Source organism: Cygnus olor, chromosome 18, assembly GCF_009769625.2.
Source record: "Cygnus olor isolate bCygOlo1 chromosome 18, bCygOlo1.pri.v2, whole genome shotgun sequence".
NCBI lineage: Eukaryota > Metazoa > Chordata > Aves > Anseriformes > Anatidae > Cygnus > Cygnus olor.
The window spans coordinates 1,232,326-1,249,559 of NC_049186.1; the positions used below are offsets into that span (position 1 = coordinate 1,232,326).

Consider the following 17,234-nt stretch of genomic DNA (forward strand, 5'->3'; position numbering starts at 1 on the left):
ATAGGGACTATCCAAGCTGAATTATGCCTAACAAATAGCTCCTTTTAAGAAAGAGATGCAGGATGTGTGTTTGAGATGGAGGCTGAATGTCTTTTCCTCTTGTTCCATTTCCAGCAGTTTAATACTTTTCTAGTGGAAGGGCTCAGTTCTCCTGATGCTTTCTGTGCTGCTCAGGATTTCTCTGAATCAATAATATGTTAGGTGTGGAGTGATCCTCAGAGCTCTGCCCATATCCAAGAATCATAGAGAACAGTAATAATCAATATTGGGCTGTGGCAATGGTTACTTAGAAGCCCATCCCTATGTGAAGGTGGTTAATCCTTGCTTTACTGCATGTTTTGTGGCTAAAACTTTCTGCATTGGTTATTTGCAGTCAGATCTCACGAAGCAACAGAATGGATTCAAAATCACCTTGAAAACATTAGAGGACAACTTGCTCTCTCGACTGTCATCAGCATCTGGGAACTTCCTGGGAGACACAGCATTGGTGGAAAACTTGGAGATCACTAAACAGACAGCAGCAGAAATTGAAGAAAAGGTAAAAAGACAGTGATAGCCCAGAGAAAAATGTGTATGATGTTATCCTTAAGGGTTTGTGGGTGAAACATAGCTTCTTTGCTATGCTGGTCTCTATGACTTTTGCTGAGTAGCAAATAGAAAGTGGTATAAATTGAAGTGCTCTCCATTCTGGCCAGCTTCAAGCTATTTAATTCTTTGGAGCTTTTGTATGTTAAATGGTCTATTTAAGACCAAGAGAAAATGGCAGTGCCTGATGTAAAGATGATAAAATTTACACACTGTAGCAAGGCAGCTTTAAACTGCTCCAGCATAATTCTGAATACATCACACTTCTTCAATTAGGTTGCGTTTTAGTACTGACAGGGGACTCTAGAGTTTGTGATCTCAAGTAAATCTGCAAGAACTTGGGTATTTCATACCCATCCGTTCCTTAAGGTGTAAATCAGCTGTTGCAATGGCTGTGCACTGTCAGTATTGTCGCTTACCTGGGTCACCTAGCTGGCCACATGGGGATAGTTAAATGCATGGTGGTTTTGCCCTGATGCTAAGGGAACTTGAGAAATGTTGTCATGACAGGATTGCAATAGAACCTCTGTCAGACCATCCTCAGCTGCTCCCCTCCCCAGTCCTTTCATCTTCACAGCCTGCACTTGTCCTCCAGCCCGTGGGTCCATGCTGCCTGGATAGGTTACCCATGTGCTCAGGTCAGGCTGGAACTGCCTCCACATGAAAAAAATTGAATGATTTCTGCTGGCTCTTTATGGGACATCATATGCATCCAGCTTCCTAAGGATGGTAAGCTCAAAGGGCATGTTGAAGGGATGTTTTGACATGGCAAGGTTGGCATCTCCCTATTGAAGTAAGTGTTCTTGAGATGCTTCAGCTTCTGAACAAGATGAGGCTGGAATGCTGGTCACTGCCAACTCTGTGGCAATGGGGATGAATGTTGGACTTTGGATTTGTTTTTTATGATTTTGGTACCCACATGGAAAGCATCTCAGGACAATGTTAGAACTCTGCTTCTCAAGTCAATCCCTACTCTGTTCTTGGTTTGTCTATACAAAATAGTGTTCAGCCAGTATTTTCTTTCCTATACCAATTCTCCCCACTATGTTTACAAAGAGCAACTGTCTTCCCCACCTCTGGCTTTTATGCTATTAGATTTAGTAAGCATTTTGTGGGTAGCACAACTGAAAGTTGTCTAAGTCTAAGCTAGACCCTGGCCTCCCTGTGTAGTCAGTGAAGAGATGTAGGTGCTACCAGAGAGGGCATGGGGATGAGGAAAGCTCATCTGACATGGATGGGTGCATTAGGTCTGTTCATGGCCCATGCAGGTGTTTGTTTCTGCAAGAAACTTTGCAGATGCTTTTTTTTTTTTTTTTTTTTTGAGATTCTACAGCCCATCATTGCTTTCAGGAACGTGCAAACAGACTAATCCCATGGATCCCAACATGTGTTGGTTGCACACAACAGATTAAGGCTCAGTTGAAGCTTCATTGGGAAGGTTTGGTGTGCTCACATCAGCTCAGGTCATGGCAGAGAGAGGCCCAGCAGTGTGCATTTTGCTGGGGGCTGTGTTGTGCTCTGCAGGTTTGTACCACACATGCTTGAGCCCCTTTCTGCCACGTCCCCACTGAATGGTTCGCTGAGCTAGTTGGATCAGCGCTGAAAGACACTTATGACTGTATGTAGTCTGAGCCTAAAATAATCCCCAAGAGAATCAAGGATGTCACTTTATGATGCTGAAGTGGAATTAAAGAATGAACAGGACTGAGAAGTTAGAGTGATGTATCTGCCAAAAGGATTTTCACCATATCCATCACAGCAACTGTGCTGACACCTGACCATCCAGGCAGGGGTGCATTAGATGCTGGAGAAGAAAGGCAGCAAATAGCCATTAAATAGTAGCAGTTCTCAGCCTTGGGGGAAGCTGTCTCAAAAGAAGCACTGTCTGTTCAGCCCCGTGTTATTAATGATTTGCACAGGAGGGGGCAATTAGCAGGAGAAGCTCACTGATGATGAAAATAATTCCAGTTAGTGAAGAGCAGGAACTGTAGTGAGAACTCAGGAGGGGGGGCTTGGGGAAGCAGAGGACTGGACAACGTGAGGATAAATGCAGTTAAATGGAGAATATACCAGAGGAAGGCGGTTGCTAGGAGCAAATGGCTCGAGCCTGGTGCACCATGGTCTGGAGAGCAGAGACCACATGCCAGTTGCCCACTTCTTGACCTAGCGTCTTTGTGGCAGATAACAACCTTCCCCTGAGCTGCAGATTCACTCAATTTGCAAGGATGTTTTCACCTTAGTTTTGCTCTGTGTTTTCCTTCCAGGTCCAGGAGTCAAAGGTGACTGAAGCCAAGATTAACGAGGCAAGGGAGCACTACAGGCCTGCAGCTGCGCGGGCCTCTCTGTTGTACTTCACCATGAATGACCTCCATGCCATCCATCCCATGTACCAGTTTTCTCTGAAGGTACTGTCCCTGCTCCCATGGCAGCAGGAGGCAGCTGAGCTCCTTCCTTCTCTTACCAAGCATAAAAGTTTTCTCTAGAGGGTATTTGAGGGTATTTGAATAAGAAGGTGATCTAATCCAATTCCTTCTGCTGCTTTGGCTTTATGAAAAAGAATTCTGTCTACTTTACCTATATTATTATTAATACGAGTTGTGAGAGTGTTTAGTGATTACTGGGAAACATTTGTCTGATACTTCTTGCAAATGATGAGCAGAGCGCGTTTATCTCTGCCCATGGTGGTAGGAATGGTGTTTTATCAGTGAGCCCGCAAGACCCAGTGATGAGCAGCATGAATGTTGAAGGAAAAGGTCCATCTGTGCTGCATATTGTGTGTGGGCTGGCATCTGTATTTGATTCTGCATTTGCTGGTCATCTCCACCTCAGGTGGTTAGAATGAGATCAGGTTAGATCAGCCTTAATTAGCTTTTCTTTCTTTTCCTTGGTTTCTTTCTAAGCAAGTGAACTGAAGTCACAGTCACAGTGAAAAGTCACTGACTTAGAGGTGCATTAACAGCCTTTAGTACTAAAAATTCAAGAAGTTTTTTGCAAAGCAGAACTCTACAAGCCATTTGTTATCTCCTCCATATGCACAGCCTTTTTGTCCTGGCAGATCAAGATGAGCAATGGATTTGAAAAAGATCATCTTGGGAAAGAGCCAATAAAGTACTTTTTTTCTGTGTATTTTATATATTTATGCACAGAGATTTTGCACAGCATTTGGAGTCACTTTCTCCCTCAGTTAATCTTTGCTTTATATTTGCATTTAATTCTGTATCTGTGATGTCATCAGGGTCATAATGTCTGTGCAGGTATTTCATAAGTTAATGAGAATTGCTGCAACCCTTAGCAATTATTCAAGATCTTGATCTTGAAACAGTCCTGACTTCCCAAATTACACAGTGTTAAAACATTAAATCGCTCTCTAAACACAGTCCTGTCCCGCTGCAACCACGACACCAGGGATTTATTGCCACCTTTTGTACAAAAGGCAAATCATGCCCACTTCGATCTGTCTGAGACAAGAAGAGCTCAAACAGCTGGGGCTAAGGAGCCTAGATGCTTCCTACAGTACAGTTGCCAAAACCTTTAAGATAGTCAACAGCATGGTGTGACCCCAGACTTGGTATCTGCATATGGTTGGTATAGATAATATGTACGTGACCTGAATGCTCACCGCCTGTCAGTGTGAGCCCACACGCACACTTAGCTACAGTTTGGAGGAGCCCTCACATGGGCTGTGTTCTTGCTCTTCTCACAATGTCATCCAGTCATCAGACAAAACAGGGGGACTCCAACCTTTCCTACAAGGGTCTTAGACTAGAAATCCAGATGGGATTTGTGGGCATCTTACCAGCTGGCAGGCTCAACTGCAGGCATGCTCATGGTGGCAGTATGGGCGCCCAATGGGGATGACGTTGGGAAAGAGCCCACTTCTTGCCCTGTGCTCCTAAAATAAATGCAGAACAGACATAGCCAAAGGAGCTGTGCTCCAAAGGCCTTGCTGTTTGTTTTTTTTTTTTTGTCTTATCAACCTAGAATATCCTCTGCTCAGCAAAGTGTCACTCTGTAGTGTATGGACGCATTACGTACAGAGCTGGAAATGGTGTCCCTCCTTTGGAGAACATTCCAACCTGGAGCTGCTTCTACTAGAACACCTGGAGAACATTTCCAACATGACAAGTTGATGGCAATGTAATTATCACTGGTCCTAGTGAAGGGGCTGAACGTCCTACCTGCCACGTGGCAGCAGAGCCCAGCAGGAAGACAGCAGCTTTTGTGGGAATGGTCGTGTTTCCAAGTTCCTTGGCTAGCTTTGAGATATTGGCTTTCCCCTTTATGGCAAGTATGAGTGGGCTGAGACTCCACTTGCCGCAACGGAGGAGCGAGATCATTAGAGTGAAATATATGCCCAGTGGTGAATTCATAGCTCCTGTCTTTGGCTCATGTTTGAGCTTCATGTGATCAGTTGTTTTCTGCTCCTTGGCTGGTGGGAAGGGGGGCTTCTCTCAAACCATCTCCTTTATCCTGGAAGCTCCTTAGGCAGAACCCCTCTTTCTGTGTCCTGTTTGTGCTGCCCAAGACAGTGGGGCTGTCTTGGCCCCTGCACAGCTTCTAAGGACCTGCTGCAGTAAAAATGGTTCTGGCCAGCAGAGCCTCTGGTTATTTATTGAAGAGTTCCATTTTTAATGTTTAAATGCATGGAAAACATTTTTTGTTACAGGAGAAAGGTGTTTTGGGGAATGGAGGGTTAAATGAGATGGCATTGTAATCTAGTACTTCTTCTAAATGGTTTCTTACATTGCCAAATGACCTGGAAAAAGTAGTTGAGAGGAGAATACAATATTTTGAGCCACATCCACAAAGAAGCTTTTTCTTCTCGTTATTTCAGCATATGAGTCGTAGATAATTTTACCAGGAAAATGTACAGATATCTTTCATGCAAGATTTGAAAGATTAATTCCCTATATATACATGGTAGATACAGGAATGTCTGAAGTTTCACCTTTAATCTACCTCATCTGTATTTTGTTTGTTTTATGTTTTCCAGTTAACATTAGTAATGTGTATAAATACATAGATAATTATTTGGTGAAATGTTTTCATCTAATAAATTTTGATGACCGATCATAAAACATTGTGTAAAGATACACAGAGATGATTTTAAAGTACTTACAACACAGCTAAAAGCCCATTATAAATAGCGAACACAAGATTTATATGCGACTCCACAGCATGTTTTAACGCTATTTAAAGAAATGTAAGCAGGAAAATCCATTCTGCAGTTACTTAATAATGCAGTAGGTATCAATGTTACTTTAATTTGTTGAGGCATCATTCTCCCTTTGTAGAGCCTTAAACATAATGCTGTCAACATAGCCATGGCTCGTCTGGTTGGTGTTATTAATTTGTATTGGCCTGGTTATTTCCTATTAACTTTGTCCCATTGTATCAAGTCTTTGCATTGCTAATCAGGACATAGGCTTTTTTTTTTCCAGTTTCACCTGATAATTTGCAAATGGGTTTTCTTCAGTCTGTTCTGGAAGTTTTTAAGTCTTTTTTTTAATTGTTTATTTATTTTGTTATTTTTTAAAAATAAATTTAGATCAGAATGTTTTTGCAAGAATCCTTAGTATCTTATATAATAGCATCCTTCTTGATGCATGCACCCACTCCCAAGGGAAATTTACTGGTTGATTAATCCCACTTCCATATGGTGAAGCTCTGCCTGCCCTTCTCACCCAGTCCTTAGTTGAATCCAGGCAGTAAAATACTCCTTGGACATTTTTGTATGTATGGGAATTGCTTTTTCTAAGTTCCAACAACGTTTGTGAAACGAGAGGTATGCTTTCCTCTGGGAACACCAGAATCTTTGGCTCAATGTTTGTAGAGCAAGTGGGGTGTGTAATCCCTCTGAGAGAACATACTTGGTCTGAGAAATGTTTTCTATACTCATTGTGTCTTATTTCAGTCTGCCTGTCTCCACACTACTTTATTAAGCCCAAGTGATCACAGTGTCATGGGGTTTGTCATCGATGTCTGTCTGTTCACGAAAAAGCACCTACAAGCAGACACAGAGACTGGTCTGTGGATGTTTCACCTGCCTCCTGAGGCTGTGGGCCACACTGCTGGGCAGGTGGGATTGCTTTGGTTGTGGCTGCAGAGATTGAGTGTCTGAGGTGGCTTCACTTATTGCAGCACTTCAGGTGATCCACACAAAGAGCGTCTGGAAGCCATCGCAGTCTTTCTGTCTCCTCACCTAGGCATTCAGGATCGTGTTCCAGAAAGCCATGGAGAGGGCATCTCCAGATGAGAACCTCAAAGTGCGAGTGCTGAACCTCATTGACAGCATTACCTTCTCCGTGTTCCAGTACACGACCCGGGGGCTGTTTGAGTGTGATAAATTGACCTACACTGCTCAAGTCACCTTCCAGGTAAAAGCCAACGTTGCATGCCATTCGTATGCAATGATTTATTTTACTGGCAAAGATAGCAGCATGTGGAGAAGGCCCCCGCTGTCACAGCCATGGCCTTCAGCATCAGAGCAGCAAATACAAGGGTTGTGGAACTGATTTCCTTCTCTGCCTGTCTTGCTGATAACAGTCACAGATGCTGTGTTTGATTTGCATTACACTGACAAACGGTTGTTTGAGAGAGACATACCTGCTTGCAGAGCCTGAAGAACAGAAAAGGAAGCTGGTCTTCGAGTCTGATTGTTTTTTCCAAAATAAATGCATGCTACGTAGCTGCTATTTTTTTTTTTGTCTAGTGTGATACTATAATTTTTAGTCTACAATTTGAGCAAGGAGACATTTGTATACCTCTATGCTGAAATCAAATTCCAGACAGTAAACAGCTCTTGGCATTATGTTATGAAGTTGTTACTAAGTTTGTGCAGTGAATGACTACTTAAATGCCCTGACATGTAGAATGCAGACGTGAACCAAATTTGAGCTGCACAAATACTGTACAGGTCTGCCAGTGATTGCCATGATCTTTTTTTTAATTCTACATAGCAAAATACTGTGTGTAAAAGGAAAAGTAAATATATATATGAATGGATCTAACAATATATTTAGTTAATAAATTGTCTGTGTGTAAAAAGTCAACTTATTTTTTACAGTCGGGCTTAATTCTGAACCAGAAGACACCTACATTTTCAAATATATTTTTCTGAATAAATTTAAATAATTTATTAATAAGTATAAGTGTATATATATAATACTTATATAATAAGTGTTATATATATATTATATAAGTAGCACACATCACTACATCATGCTTTGAAAATAGCTTTGAAAATAGACATCACTTCAGCATGTCAGGAAAACCAACATTCACAGTTACAGTGCATGGAGGAAGTTGGATGATGAGACCCAGGATTCTCCCATATAAAAAAGTAGTTGGCTATTGAACTGAGTAGCTCATTACCGTCGTTGGTGGAGGAGATGCCAGGCATGCATCTGAAGCCGTTGCCCTGTAGGCAATAATGAGGTACAGTCTAGCATTTGTGACAAGGAAATGAGAAACTCACCATACCAGCACTGCTCTTTTTACTCCCAGAAATTGCGTTAAGGATTTTTGGACTTTGTCTCTGACATTTTGGCAGGCTGGCAGTACACTTGGAATGGCGGTTGCAGCTGGGATCGTGAACCCACAGGGCTCTCCGGAATTACCTTGGGCATTTTTCTGGCAGTCTTACTCCACGTGGTCCCCAGAGACACCATTGGTGCTAAAAACACTGGGAGTAGCTGAATGGCCGGATGCTCTCCAGCTCTCTGTTGTCTGAGACCTCAGGGACCTGCTTATTCTCTTGGTGCACGTAGTGTGAGGCTTTTGTTAGCACTCTCTCATACTGGAGTATGTCTCCAGTTAATTTCAAAATTGAACAAGATGGTGAGAGATGGGCAAGACCTTGGTATCATACCCTAGGGATGCATGCTGTGGTTCCTTGCAGGAGTTATCTGTTCTTTAGCTGCAGATATCAAGTACAGGGACTGCAGCACATCCTCCAACCTGTGTCTCTGCCAGCAGTGTGAACCTAAACTACAGCCTTTGCCACATAGTTTTCCTATATATTGACCTTCTTATGTTGCCTGTCTTTATGATTATTCTGGGTTCTCTTTTGGGGAAACCCAAAGCATCTGTAGGGTTTGTTTCATCACACCCCTCCAACATTGGGCACTGTGTACTTTTTAGCTGCGCATTTGACAGCTCCATGAGTTGAATTATTAATCTGATAGAGTACATCACTGCTTTGTATCCTGACTGCTCAAGGATATCTTGTTTGTTTGAAATTACAGATACTACTGATGAGTAAAGAAATCAACGCAGTAGAACTGGATTTCCTACTAAGATACCCAGCACAGACCAGAGTCACAAGCCCTGTGGAGTTCCTGTCTAATTACTCCTGGGGAGGAATCAAGGTATCTTTCATCTGAGCTGTGTGAAATCAGCATCCCTTGCCTCTTCTGAGGGCCTTTCAGCAGCCATCAGATCAGACCTTATAGCATCGGGTGAGCAAAGTTCTGACCATACATAAGAAGCAGCACAAAAATGCCACAGAAATGGAGAGTTCTGTAGGTACCTACAGTTAGGTAAAAGATACTTTTAGGTAAAAGATCAATTTTGTGGGCTCTTTGTGACCCTACTCCTGATGTGTGTCCCCGAGAAGGTGATTTTTCCCATTGAGATTTAGGCTTTTCTCTCTGTAAGACAGGAATGAGAATGTCCTCTGGGTGTTGTGGTTACAGATTATAAAGGACATTGACATCTTCATTGTATGTGGGAGGAGGTGAGACTTAAAGGCATATATGACCATCTGCAGAGATGTCCTGGGACAGAGCAGTGCCAGGTGATAGACCCTCTACAAAAAATGCTATCGTGGCAGTGAGGCAGTCTAACAACTGCCATGTGAAGAGCTGAGGAAGAGCATCCTAGAGAGATGTGCGTTATCCCAACTTTGCACCCATTTTTCAACAAATGTGAATTGTGCTGGATTTGGACCTGATTCAGCAGGGTATGATTTGTTTCATGGAAGGGATAGGAATATTCTTCAAGTTACGTGTGTTTGTTCACACCTTGTCTGAGATTGTACCTTTGTTTTATTGTGACATCTGATCATTCTCTGACCCAGAGACAGAGCTCTAAGTTCAGGCAACAGTTCAGAAATCAAATGGAGCTGATGTTGCTAGTCCAGGTCACCCACAGAGATCTCAAATGGTGGTGAGGAAATATTCATGCCAAACATGTCTGCTCTGACCAGGAATTACCGTCTCTGCCTCTTCACCAGCAGTGAAGATGGAGCCTCTGCCTCATTCTGCAAACAGAAGCAACCTAGCTCATCTTGAAAATGTCACAATCACATTTTCAGCCATAAAATAAACTTGTAACTTCTTGCTAAACCAGCCCTATTCATCCTCTCAAAGATGTACTTCCATAATAATGGAGAATTTAAAAAAAAATCTACACCCTTTCTTTAATCATCTTTTTGTTTACTATTGGTGTTTTGCTGTTCAGACTGCAGCAGCTTTCTTTTTGTTACCCCTTTGAAGACAAATTAAATGAACACTTAGGGTCAACACACATAATTAGGGAAGCTCAGCCACCAAGCCCATGCTTTGCAATAGTGTATTTTTTCTTTGGACTGTGTGATGTTTATAGATCGTACCTGCACATACATGTTATTGTTTGAAATGTCAGGCTTTCTCAACTCTGCTCTGTCCTGCTCATGTTCAGCATGGGGATATAAAGCATGAAGTCTGTATTCCAGTTCCTCGAGTCCTTCTGAGTTGGAATTCTTTACTTGGCTGAAAGGGTTCTGCACTGCAAAGCTTCTTTCTACTTCAGTCTTATAAGCTTCTTCTGGAAGGTGAACTTACTTCCACTATATATTGCACGGGTTTCAGGCTCTGATTCTCCTTTTGGAGATGCTTTTGTGCATCGTAGAAAACATTATACTCTTGTAGTGCACAAGGATGCCTTTACCAGCCCTGCCTGAAGGCGATACACTCTCCAGGCAGACACCTCTATTTGCAGTGAGTTTTCTGCTTTGTGAGATGATCCTTTCTGTGCCAGCCAGCTCCATTCCACACGTGGGTAGAATGGCCTTTCATGTACCCCTGTGCTCCATCGTGATTGCTGCAACTGCCTCACTACTGTGATGACGTTGGTACAGTCAGCTCAGGCTTATAAACACCAGAAGGAACATCAACTCCCTATCATTCATTCTTCAGACTTTATTCTTGCCATTCTTGTGTATTTGACATATCCAGGAGAAAGAGTGTTAAAGTGCATAGCATACTGTGTCTGAGCTGGCCATGAGACCAGTGGTAAGGAGCTCATACTCATCAGAGCTCAAACAGTGTCAGTGCATCACTGCACAAGGTCGTCTTCTTTTCCATCAGCTGCATGCCCCAGCTTTGTTGCCAGCAGCAGCCTGCACTCCACTATCTTTCACCCATCCATCCAAAACCGATGTGGTGTTGGGTAGCTATCACTCAGTCACTGCGTGTGGGGGGTTGCTGGAGAATTATCCTGAGACAGGCAGAAATTGAGAGGGAGCATAAAAGTGGACTGCCGCCTGAAGCTGCATTGCAGTAACTGGTTTTCTTTGAGGTGAGCCCTTCCCACTCAGCTTCCTCTCTCCTTTTGAGTCTCTTGGGGTTTGTGGTTGAGATAGAAACTGTGCGATACCAAGAAGAAGCTGCTCTGCACACCCTTTTGCTGAGCTGTGAGATGGCAGGATGTGAATGCGTCCAAGAGGGCTCCAAGAATGAGATGTCTTCAGCCTCACTGTGCATCTGCTGTCCCCATGAACTGCACATCTCGAGGAGCTGCAGCCACTGGTCAATGATCTGCCCTAATTTAACGTATTTCAGGATTTCTGGATAATGAATTCTTCATTATTGGCTACTGAATACTCTTCAGATTGTCTTTTGTGATGATTGTTTGCAATATTGATTCTACTATAAATAATACAGCTGGTGTCAACTTTATTAGTGTTTATGTTCTATTAATGTGTGTTGGTTTATTAGCCTTTGAGTTTTTGGCAACTCCAGCTACTTGAGGCATAGTTTTAGTACAATCACATTTTGTCACAGACTGCTATAATTAGGTTAATTAGTCATGGCTTCTATACAGCTTATTAGCAGGCTAGAATCTCCTTTTCTTTTATCAGAAAGATTAAGTGCTGTAATAAATTGTTTCTTCAACAAAGCTTGAGCAAAGTACATTTCAGATTCATATTTCAAATTTGAAGTGGAATTTAGCATTCTGTATAATTTTTTCAGAGGAACATTGAAAATGCTCCTGCACAAAACACTGCATTTGCCAGAGGTATCAGGCCAAGATAGCTGTGCCAAAACAAATCAATATTGATATTTGTGGCCCATTCTGTGCCTCCAATTTTGGGCACATTAACCTCAAAGAAAACCTCATTAAATGTTGAGGACTCTGGGCATACAAACAGCCTTGTGTAACTTGGCTGATTATTTCTTATTGTTGTTTGATTAATAATATATACAGGCTAATAGTGCTCTGCAGTTGTGCAGCTGTTTTCAGTTAATACTTGCTCAGTTGACACACATTTACGGTTTCATCTTCCAGCTTCTTTTAAGTTCAGCAAAAAGTTTCCCAGAGCTTTGTGCTGTAACATTTGTGCCAGGGAAGCTCAATATTTACAACTGAACGAAGAAATCCACGTACCTGTCTAGAAGGGCTCAGTTTTCAGGGAAAGGTAATATCTTTTATTAGATCTGCTGATATACTTGGAAAAATAGGTAAGTTGCAAGCTTTTTAGTGCTTCCTTAAGCCTGGCACAGGAACTGAATTCAAACTAAGTACAGGTTGAGAAAAAGCTGCTCTGAGCTTAACTCAATTCAGTTCCTCAGTCAGCCTTTATGGGAGAAGATAATTCCTGTGGAGCCCTTGTGGAGGCACATTTGTTAGCTCTGGAGCAAGGGGAGAGGTTAGCAGAGGACACAGTTGTCAGCCTTGGTGCAAATACTGCCTCTGGCTTGTGGAAGGGTTAGTTAAGAGCAGGATAGGGACTACTACGCCACTGAGTGAAACTAGTACCTTTGCTGAGTCCCTGACTTATGTGTTCCATAGTGTTGGTCGTTTCGGTTACCACTATTGCAGGTATTTAATAGTGATCCCTTGAGAAGTCAGAAGTATTCTTTTACTGAGGTTTTCTCTCTTTTTTCAATTTCCTTTATTACAACACATTATAATTGCTTCACCTGCTGTGTTCCGTGTTCTTAGCTTGGAAGTTGTGGTTTCTGTTAGTACTTCTGAAGAAGTTTTCTGCTCTGCATGCAAGCTTGTCTGTTTCTTCTGACTGTTGGTCACCTTTACACATAAATGCATGGCCACACATTAGACCACAAAAATACAATGCTGCTACTGCTTGAACTGCATAGAACATCAGGCCAGAAATGTGTGCAAGGGACCACTTTTTTTTTTTTTTTTTTTTTTTTAAGATTGAACTTAGAATCAGTGTAGAGGTGGTCCTTTGTAGGTTTTTCCCCATTTTTTCTCCCTTCCTTTGTTGGAAAATCTCCAGTGCCAAAAGATCATGGAATCACAGAATGATTGAGGATGGAAGGGACTTCCGGAAGCCGTCTGGTCCAACTCCCTGCACAGGCAGAGCCACCTAGAGCAGGCTGCCCAGAACCATGTCCAGGTGGCTTTTGAAGATCTCCAAGGAGGGAAACTCAACTTCCTCTATGTACAACCTGAAGCTGAAGGTATTGTTACCTGTATGGGAGATGAGGATTGTCTGAAATGATGCACTGGGGTCCCTTCCACCCAGAGCAGCATGTAGAGCTGCTCTTTATTTGTCCAGAGGGCAGTCAGCTCATGCCATGGTTCTGCTCTGAGCATGGATACAGAAATGGCATCATCAGGTTGTGTGTGTCCACATGGCCCTTGCTTTTGTGGTTGCCTTGGCTGCAACTAGCCCTTTTTAGTAGATTGGGGTGGGTCTCAGGCCACTGAGACTAGCTCAGTGTTGGTGAATGGATTTCTCTGTGTCCCCTGATGCTCTGCGCTGCAAACTTCTCCCATGCTCCAGCTCCCTTTGTGCAGTTCCTTTCCTGTGGAGCCATGTCCGCATTGACCCCATGGCCTTGTGCCTCCTGCAGAACCATTGCCTGTGATTAACTGTGTGTGCATCTGGCTCCTGCCTCGGCAGCCTGTTCCCTCAGGCTGGATAGAGGCAGCACTGGATCTCCTTTACGCAAATGAACATTTCCCGAGTCTGATTTTCTTTGTGATATTTTCTGCAGCGCATCCTCATTGCTGAATGCAGATGTGTCCCATAGGATAAGTGAAGCTAGTTAATATACAGCAAGAATACACCTGGGCAGCTTGGATTACTACTTCATCCCAATCATTTCCCTCATCTTTTTCTGAAGAGGAAGAATTTTCATTATGTAGATATGAAAACGCTACTGAAAGGGCATTGTTTAATAATGTGATGTTGAATAATGAGCTCTAAATACTGAATTCAGCTTTCGAGGAGGAGAACAGCAGTAGACAAAGTAGTGTATTAACTCCATATTTATAATTTTGCAGAATGTGGTTGATAAGATTTTGTGTGTGGCTTATGAGAAAAAATACCATCTCATATATTTTACATTTAAGAAAACTGGATTTTCCTGACAAAAGAACAGAAAACTCTTCCAACTTTCACTTTATATAGTTTTCAGGCACTGAAATTTTTCATTCTCGTCAAAGATTCATTGTGATACAATCTGCTGCATATATTGTGTTCTTTTCGCATAAGCAAGGTCCTTTGATCAGGCTGGTCAAATATGAAAGACTTGCAGCTCACGGCTTCCTATGTACGTTCAAAATTATTATTATGCCAGAGAATCATAGTCTTAATTAAATCTCTTCCATTAACTCAGTTAACTCAGTTCTTTAGATGTACAGCCTTTTAGTGCATCTTTGATAGAAAACATCGATTATGACACTCCAATGTGCATTTATCTGCTCTCATCTATAAGTTTCCTAAGGACATTCATCTGTCCTCACCAGCACTCAAGTCTCGGAGAGATATTCACAGCATCTCAGAATACTACTTGAGATCCTTCTGTCTTTTGTTTCCTTTTCTTTTTTAACCTGCTGGCTAATGATCTGATATTTATCTGAGATACAGCAGAGATTTTGATCTCATCAAATATTTAAAGACGTACTTTGTTGGTTTGATTGCAGAGTGGAAATTGAGTTTTTCTGGATGTCTCTATGGCCGTGTCCTTCACTTGCAGTGCACCCTGCCATGACTTGGAGCCTGCCATTAGTTGGTCATTTTGAATGTTAAAGTCCTTGCTCCCTCTAAATGGAATGGAAGAGATATCTTTTAGATATCAAATATCTTTTTTTTTTTAGACATTATGTATCTTTTAATGTCATATTGCTTTGCTTGAAAGATAGGAAAAAAAATATAATCAGTTGCAGTGCGCTCCTGAAAAGATTCGAGTAAGCTGTGGTCCCAAGAGTGACTGCAGAGAGCAGAGCTCTGCTAGCAATGAAGGGGGTGCAAGCAGTCATCCCACTTTGGACCCAATATATTGTGCCTAGATATGTAAGATGTGTTTAGAGGGGCAATGAAGGCAGATGGCTGGGATTTGGCTCGTCTTTATAAGTTCATCTCTTTAAATCTACATCTTCTGTAAAGGACCTGTTTGAGCTCCTTATTTCTGTAACATGGTAGAGCTCATAACTGTTTCCTTTGCGTGGCAGTGTTGAGGCACTTAGTGTCTGAGGCATAGTTCAACTGACCTCTGACATCTCTAGAGCCATCTCTGGAACCCTGCTAGTAACACCAAGAAGAACATAAGATGGCCTTCTGTGGAGGTACTGATGATCTGAGAACCATCTCCACTGTGCGCACCACAGTGCACCTCACTATCACCAGTACCTGAATAGGAACGCCCTTGTGCAATGAATATAGTCTGACAGAGTCGTGGGGACACACTCACCACTTCACTCAGAGTTGTCCAGGCCTCTGCCGAAGTCTGGTTTGATCTTTGCATATTGCATTTCCCGAAGGATGTGTAGATTCTGGAAACAGAGGAGAGCAGTGAGAAGTGTCATGAGAACATGACCGTGAGGAGAGATTGAGGAGGAGAAAAGGAGGAGTTATGTCTTTTGGCCTGAAAACTGAGGGTACAATCTTCAAAAAGGCTTCTCTGAAGGGAAGGGAGCAATCAGTTTTATAAATCAGTCAAAGATAGAGCAAGAGACATCTCAAAGTACTGCACAAAAGATTCACGCTGGACATTTGGAAAATCTGTGACAGAGGACAGTGAAAGACTGGCATAGATAGCTTGTGATTGAAGTTTGACAAAACCATCATGTCTTTATTTTTACCTTCAGGAGAGATTTCGTCATGAGTTGAATAATGCAGGTAGTGCAGCTAAACAGAGAACAACACCTTCGGTGAATGAATAATACAACCAAAAACCTAGTCTTGGAAAGATGGAAATAATCCATCATCATATACATTAATTCTCCTAGTTAACAGTAGTATTCAGATGGAGTAATTCATCTGCCTATATGTCTCCTTCCTGAATGATCCAATCTATCAGTTTGAGCCAGATGCAGGTTTGACTTTGCCATTCTTCCAGGAGCTCTCTTTCTCCAGCTGTGAGGATGCTGGTATTCCTAAGGAGATGTGAGCCACCCACAGGAAATGAAGGAAGGAAATTATGAATATTTACTTATATAAGCATAACTTAGAGTGTGGGTGGACAACGCAAGACCTTCAGAGGATGTTTTGAAAACACATGAGGTTGTTTCCAAGTATCAGACATTCATGCAGCCACTCTGCTTTAACCCCATTGCAAATTTCACACACAAACTTCTCCAAACTATACAATCCCATGTACAGACAGATAGCCTAGGATGCTGAGTTGTGATGGGATTTCCCTGTTCCTCCCTGGGAGCACTGTGTCTCCCAGGCAGGTTGCTGGAACACAGCTCCAACATGCGCAGCCAAGCCGTGGGGACAGCTGCCCAGCTAGAATGCTTTAAATTACTGCAGCGTTAATAGGCTTTGAATCTAATCCTAGTTCTCATTTTGGAAGCACTCCTAACCTGGATAGCAAACCTAACCTAGCATCCGGAAAAGATTCCCCTTCAACCATTATTAACCACCAGCCTAAAAGCCTGTCTTTCCTGCACTATGTGCACATCATTGCCCGGGCTGGGGGCCACTGCAGCATATGGCAGCCCTTGAGCTTCTGCAAATGCCATTGTCAGGATATTGCCTTTCCAGAAGCAGTAGTTGCTGGGTCGGTTGCACATCTGCTGAGCACCGTGGACATTTTGTGGAGCCTGCTCAGTAGTCAGGCATTGGAACGGGTTGCCCAGGGAGGTGGTGGAGTCGCCCTCCCTGGGGATGTTTAAGGAAAGGTTGGACGTGGTGCTTAGGGACATGGTTTAGTGGGTGACATTGGTGGTAGGGGGATGGTTGGACCAGATGATCTTGGAGGTCTTTTCCAACCGTAATGATTCTACGATTCTATGATTTAATCATCTCACAGATTATTAATATTGTGAGAATATTAAATATTTCTTTCCAGTGTTCTCAAACTGTGTGATTTTTATAGAGAGCCACATGATGCTTGATGTGTTCCTTATAGCCCTTTTTAAGTAGAGGTTCTTTTCTGAAAGCAAGATAGATAAGGAGGTCAGAC

General features: G+C 42.5%; 1 protein-coding gene across 1 annotated transcript in view; it reads left to right on the plus strand.

The window, feature by feature from the left end:
- The window catches only part of DNAH9 (dynein axonemal heavy chain 9), a 196,489-nt gene that overhangs the window by 124,552 nt on the left and 54,703 nt on the right, over positions 1–17,234 (plus strand). The window contains 4 exon segments of the mRNA XM_040530948.1: positions 374–538; positions 2,850–2,990; positions 6,792–6,962; positions 8,832–8,954. Coding sequence (XP_040386882.1) covers positions 374–538; positions 2,850–2,990; positions 6,792–6,962; positions 8,832–8,954 — 600 coding nt within the window.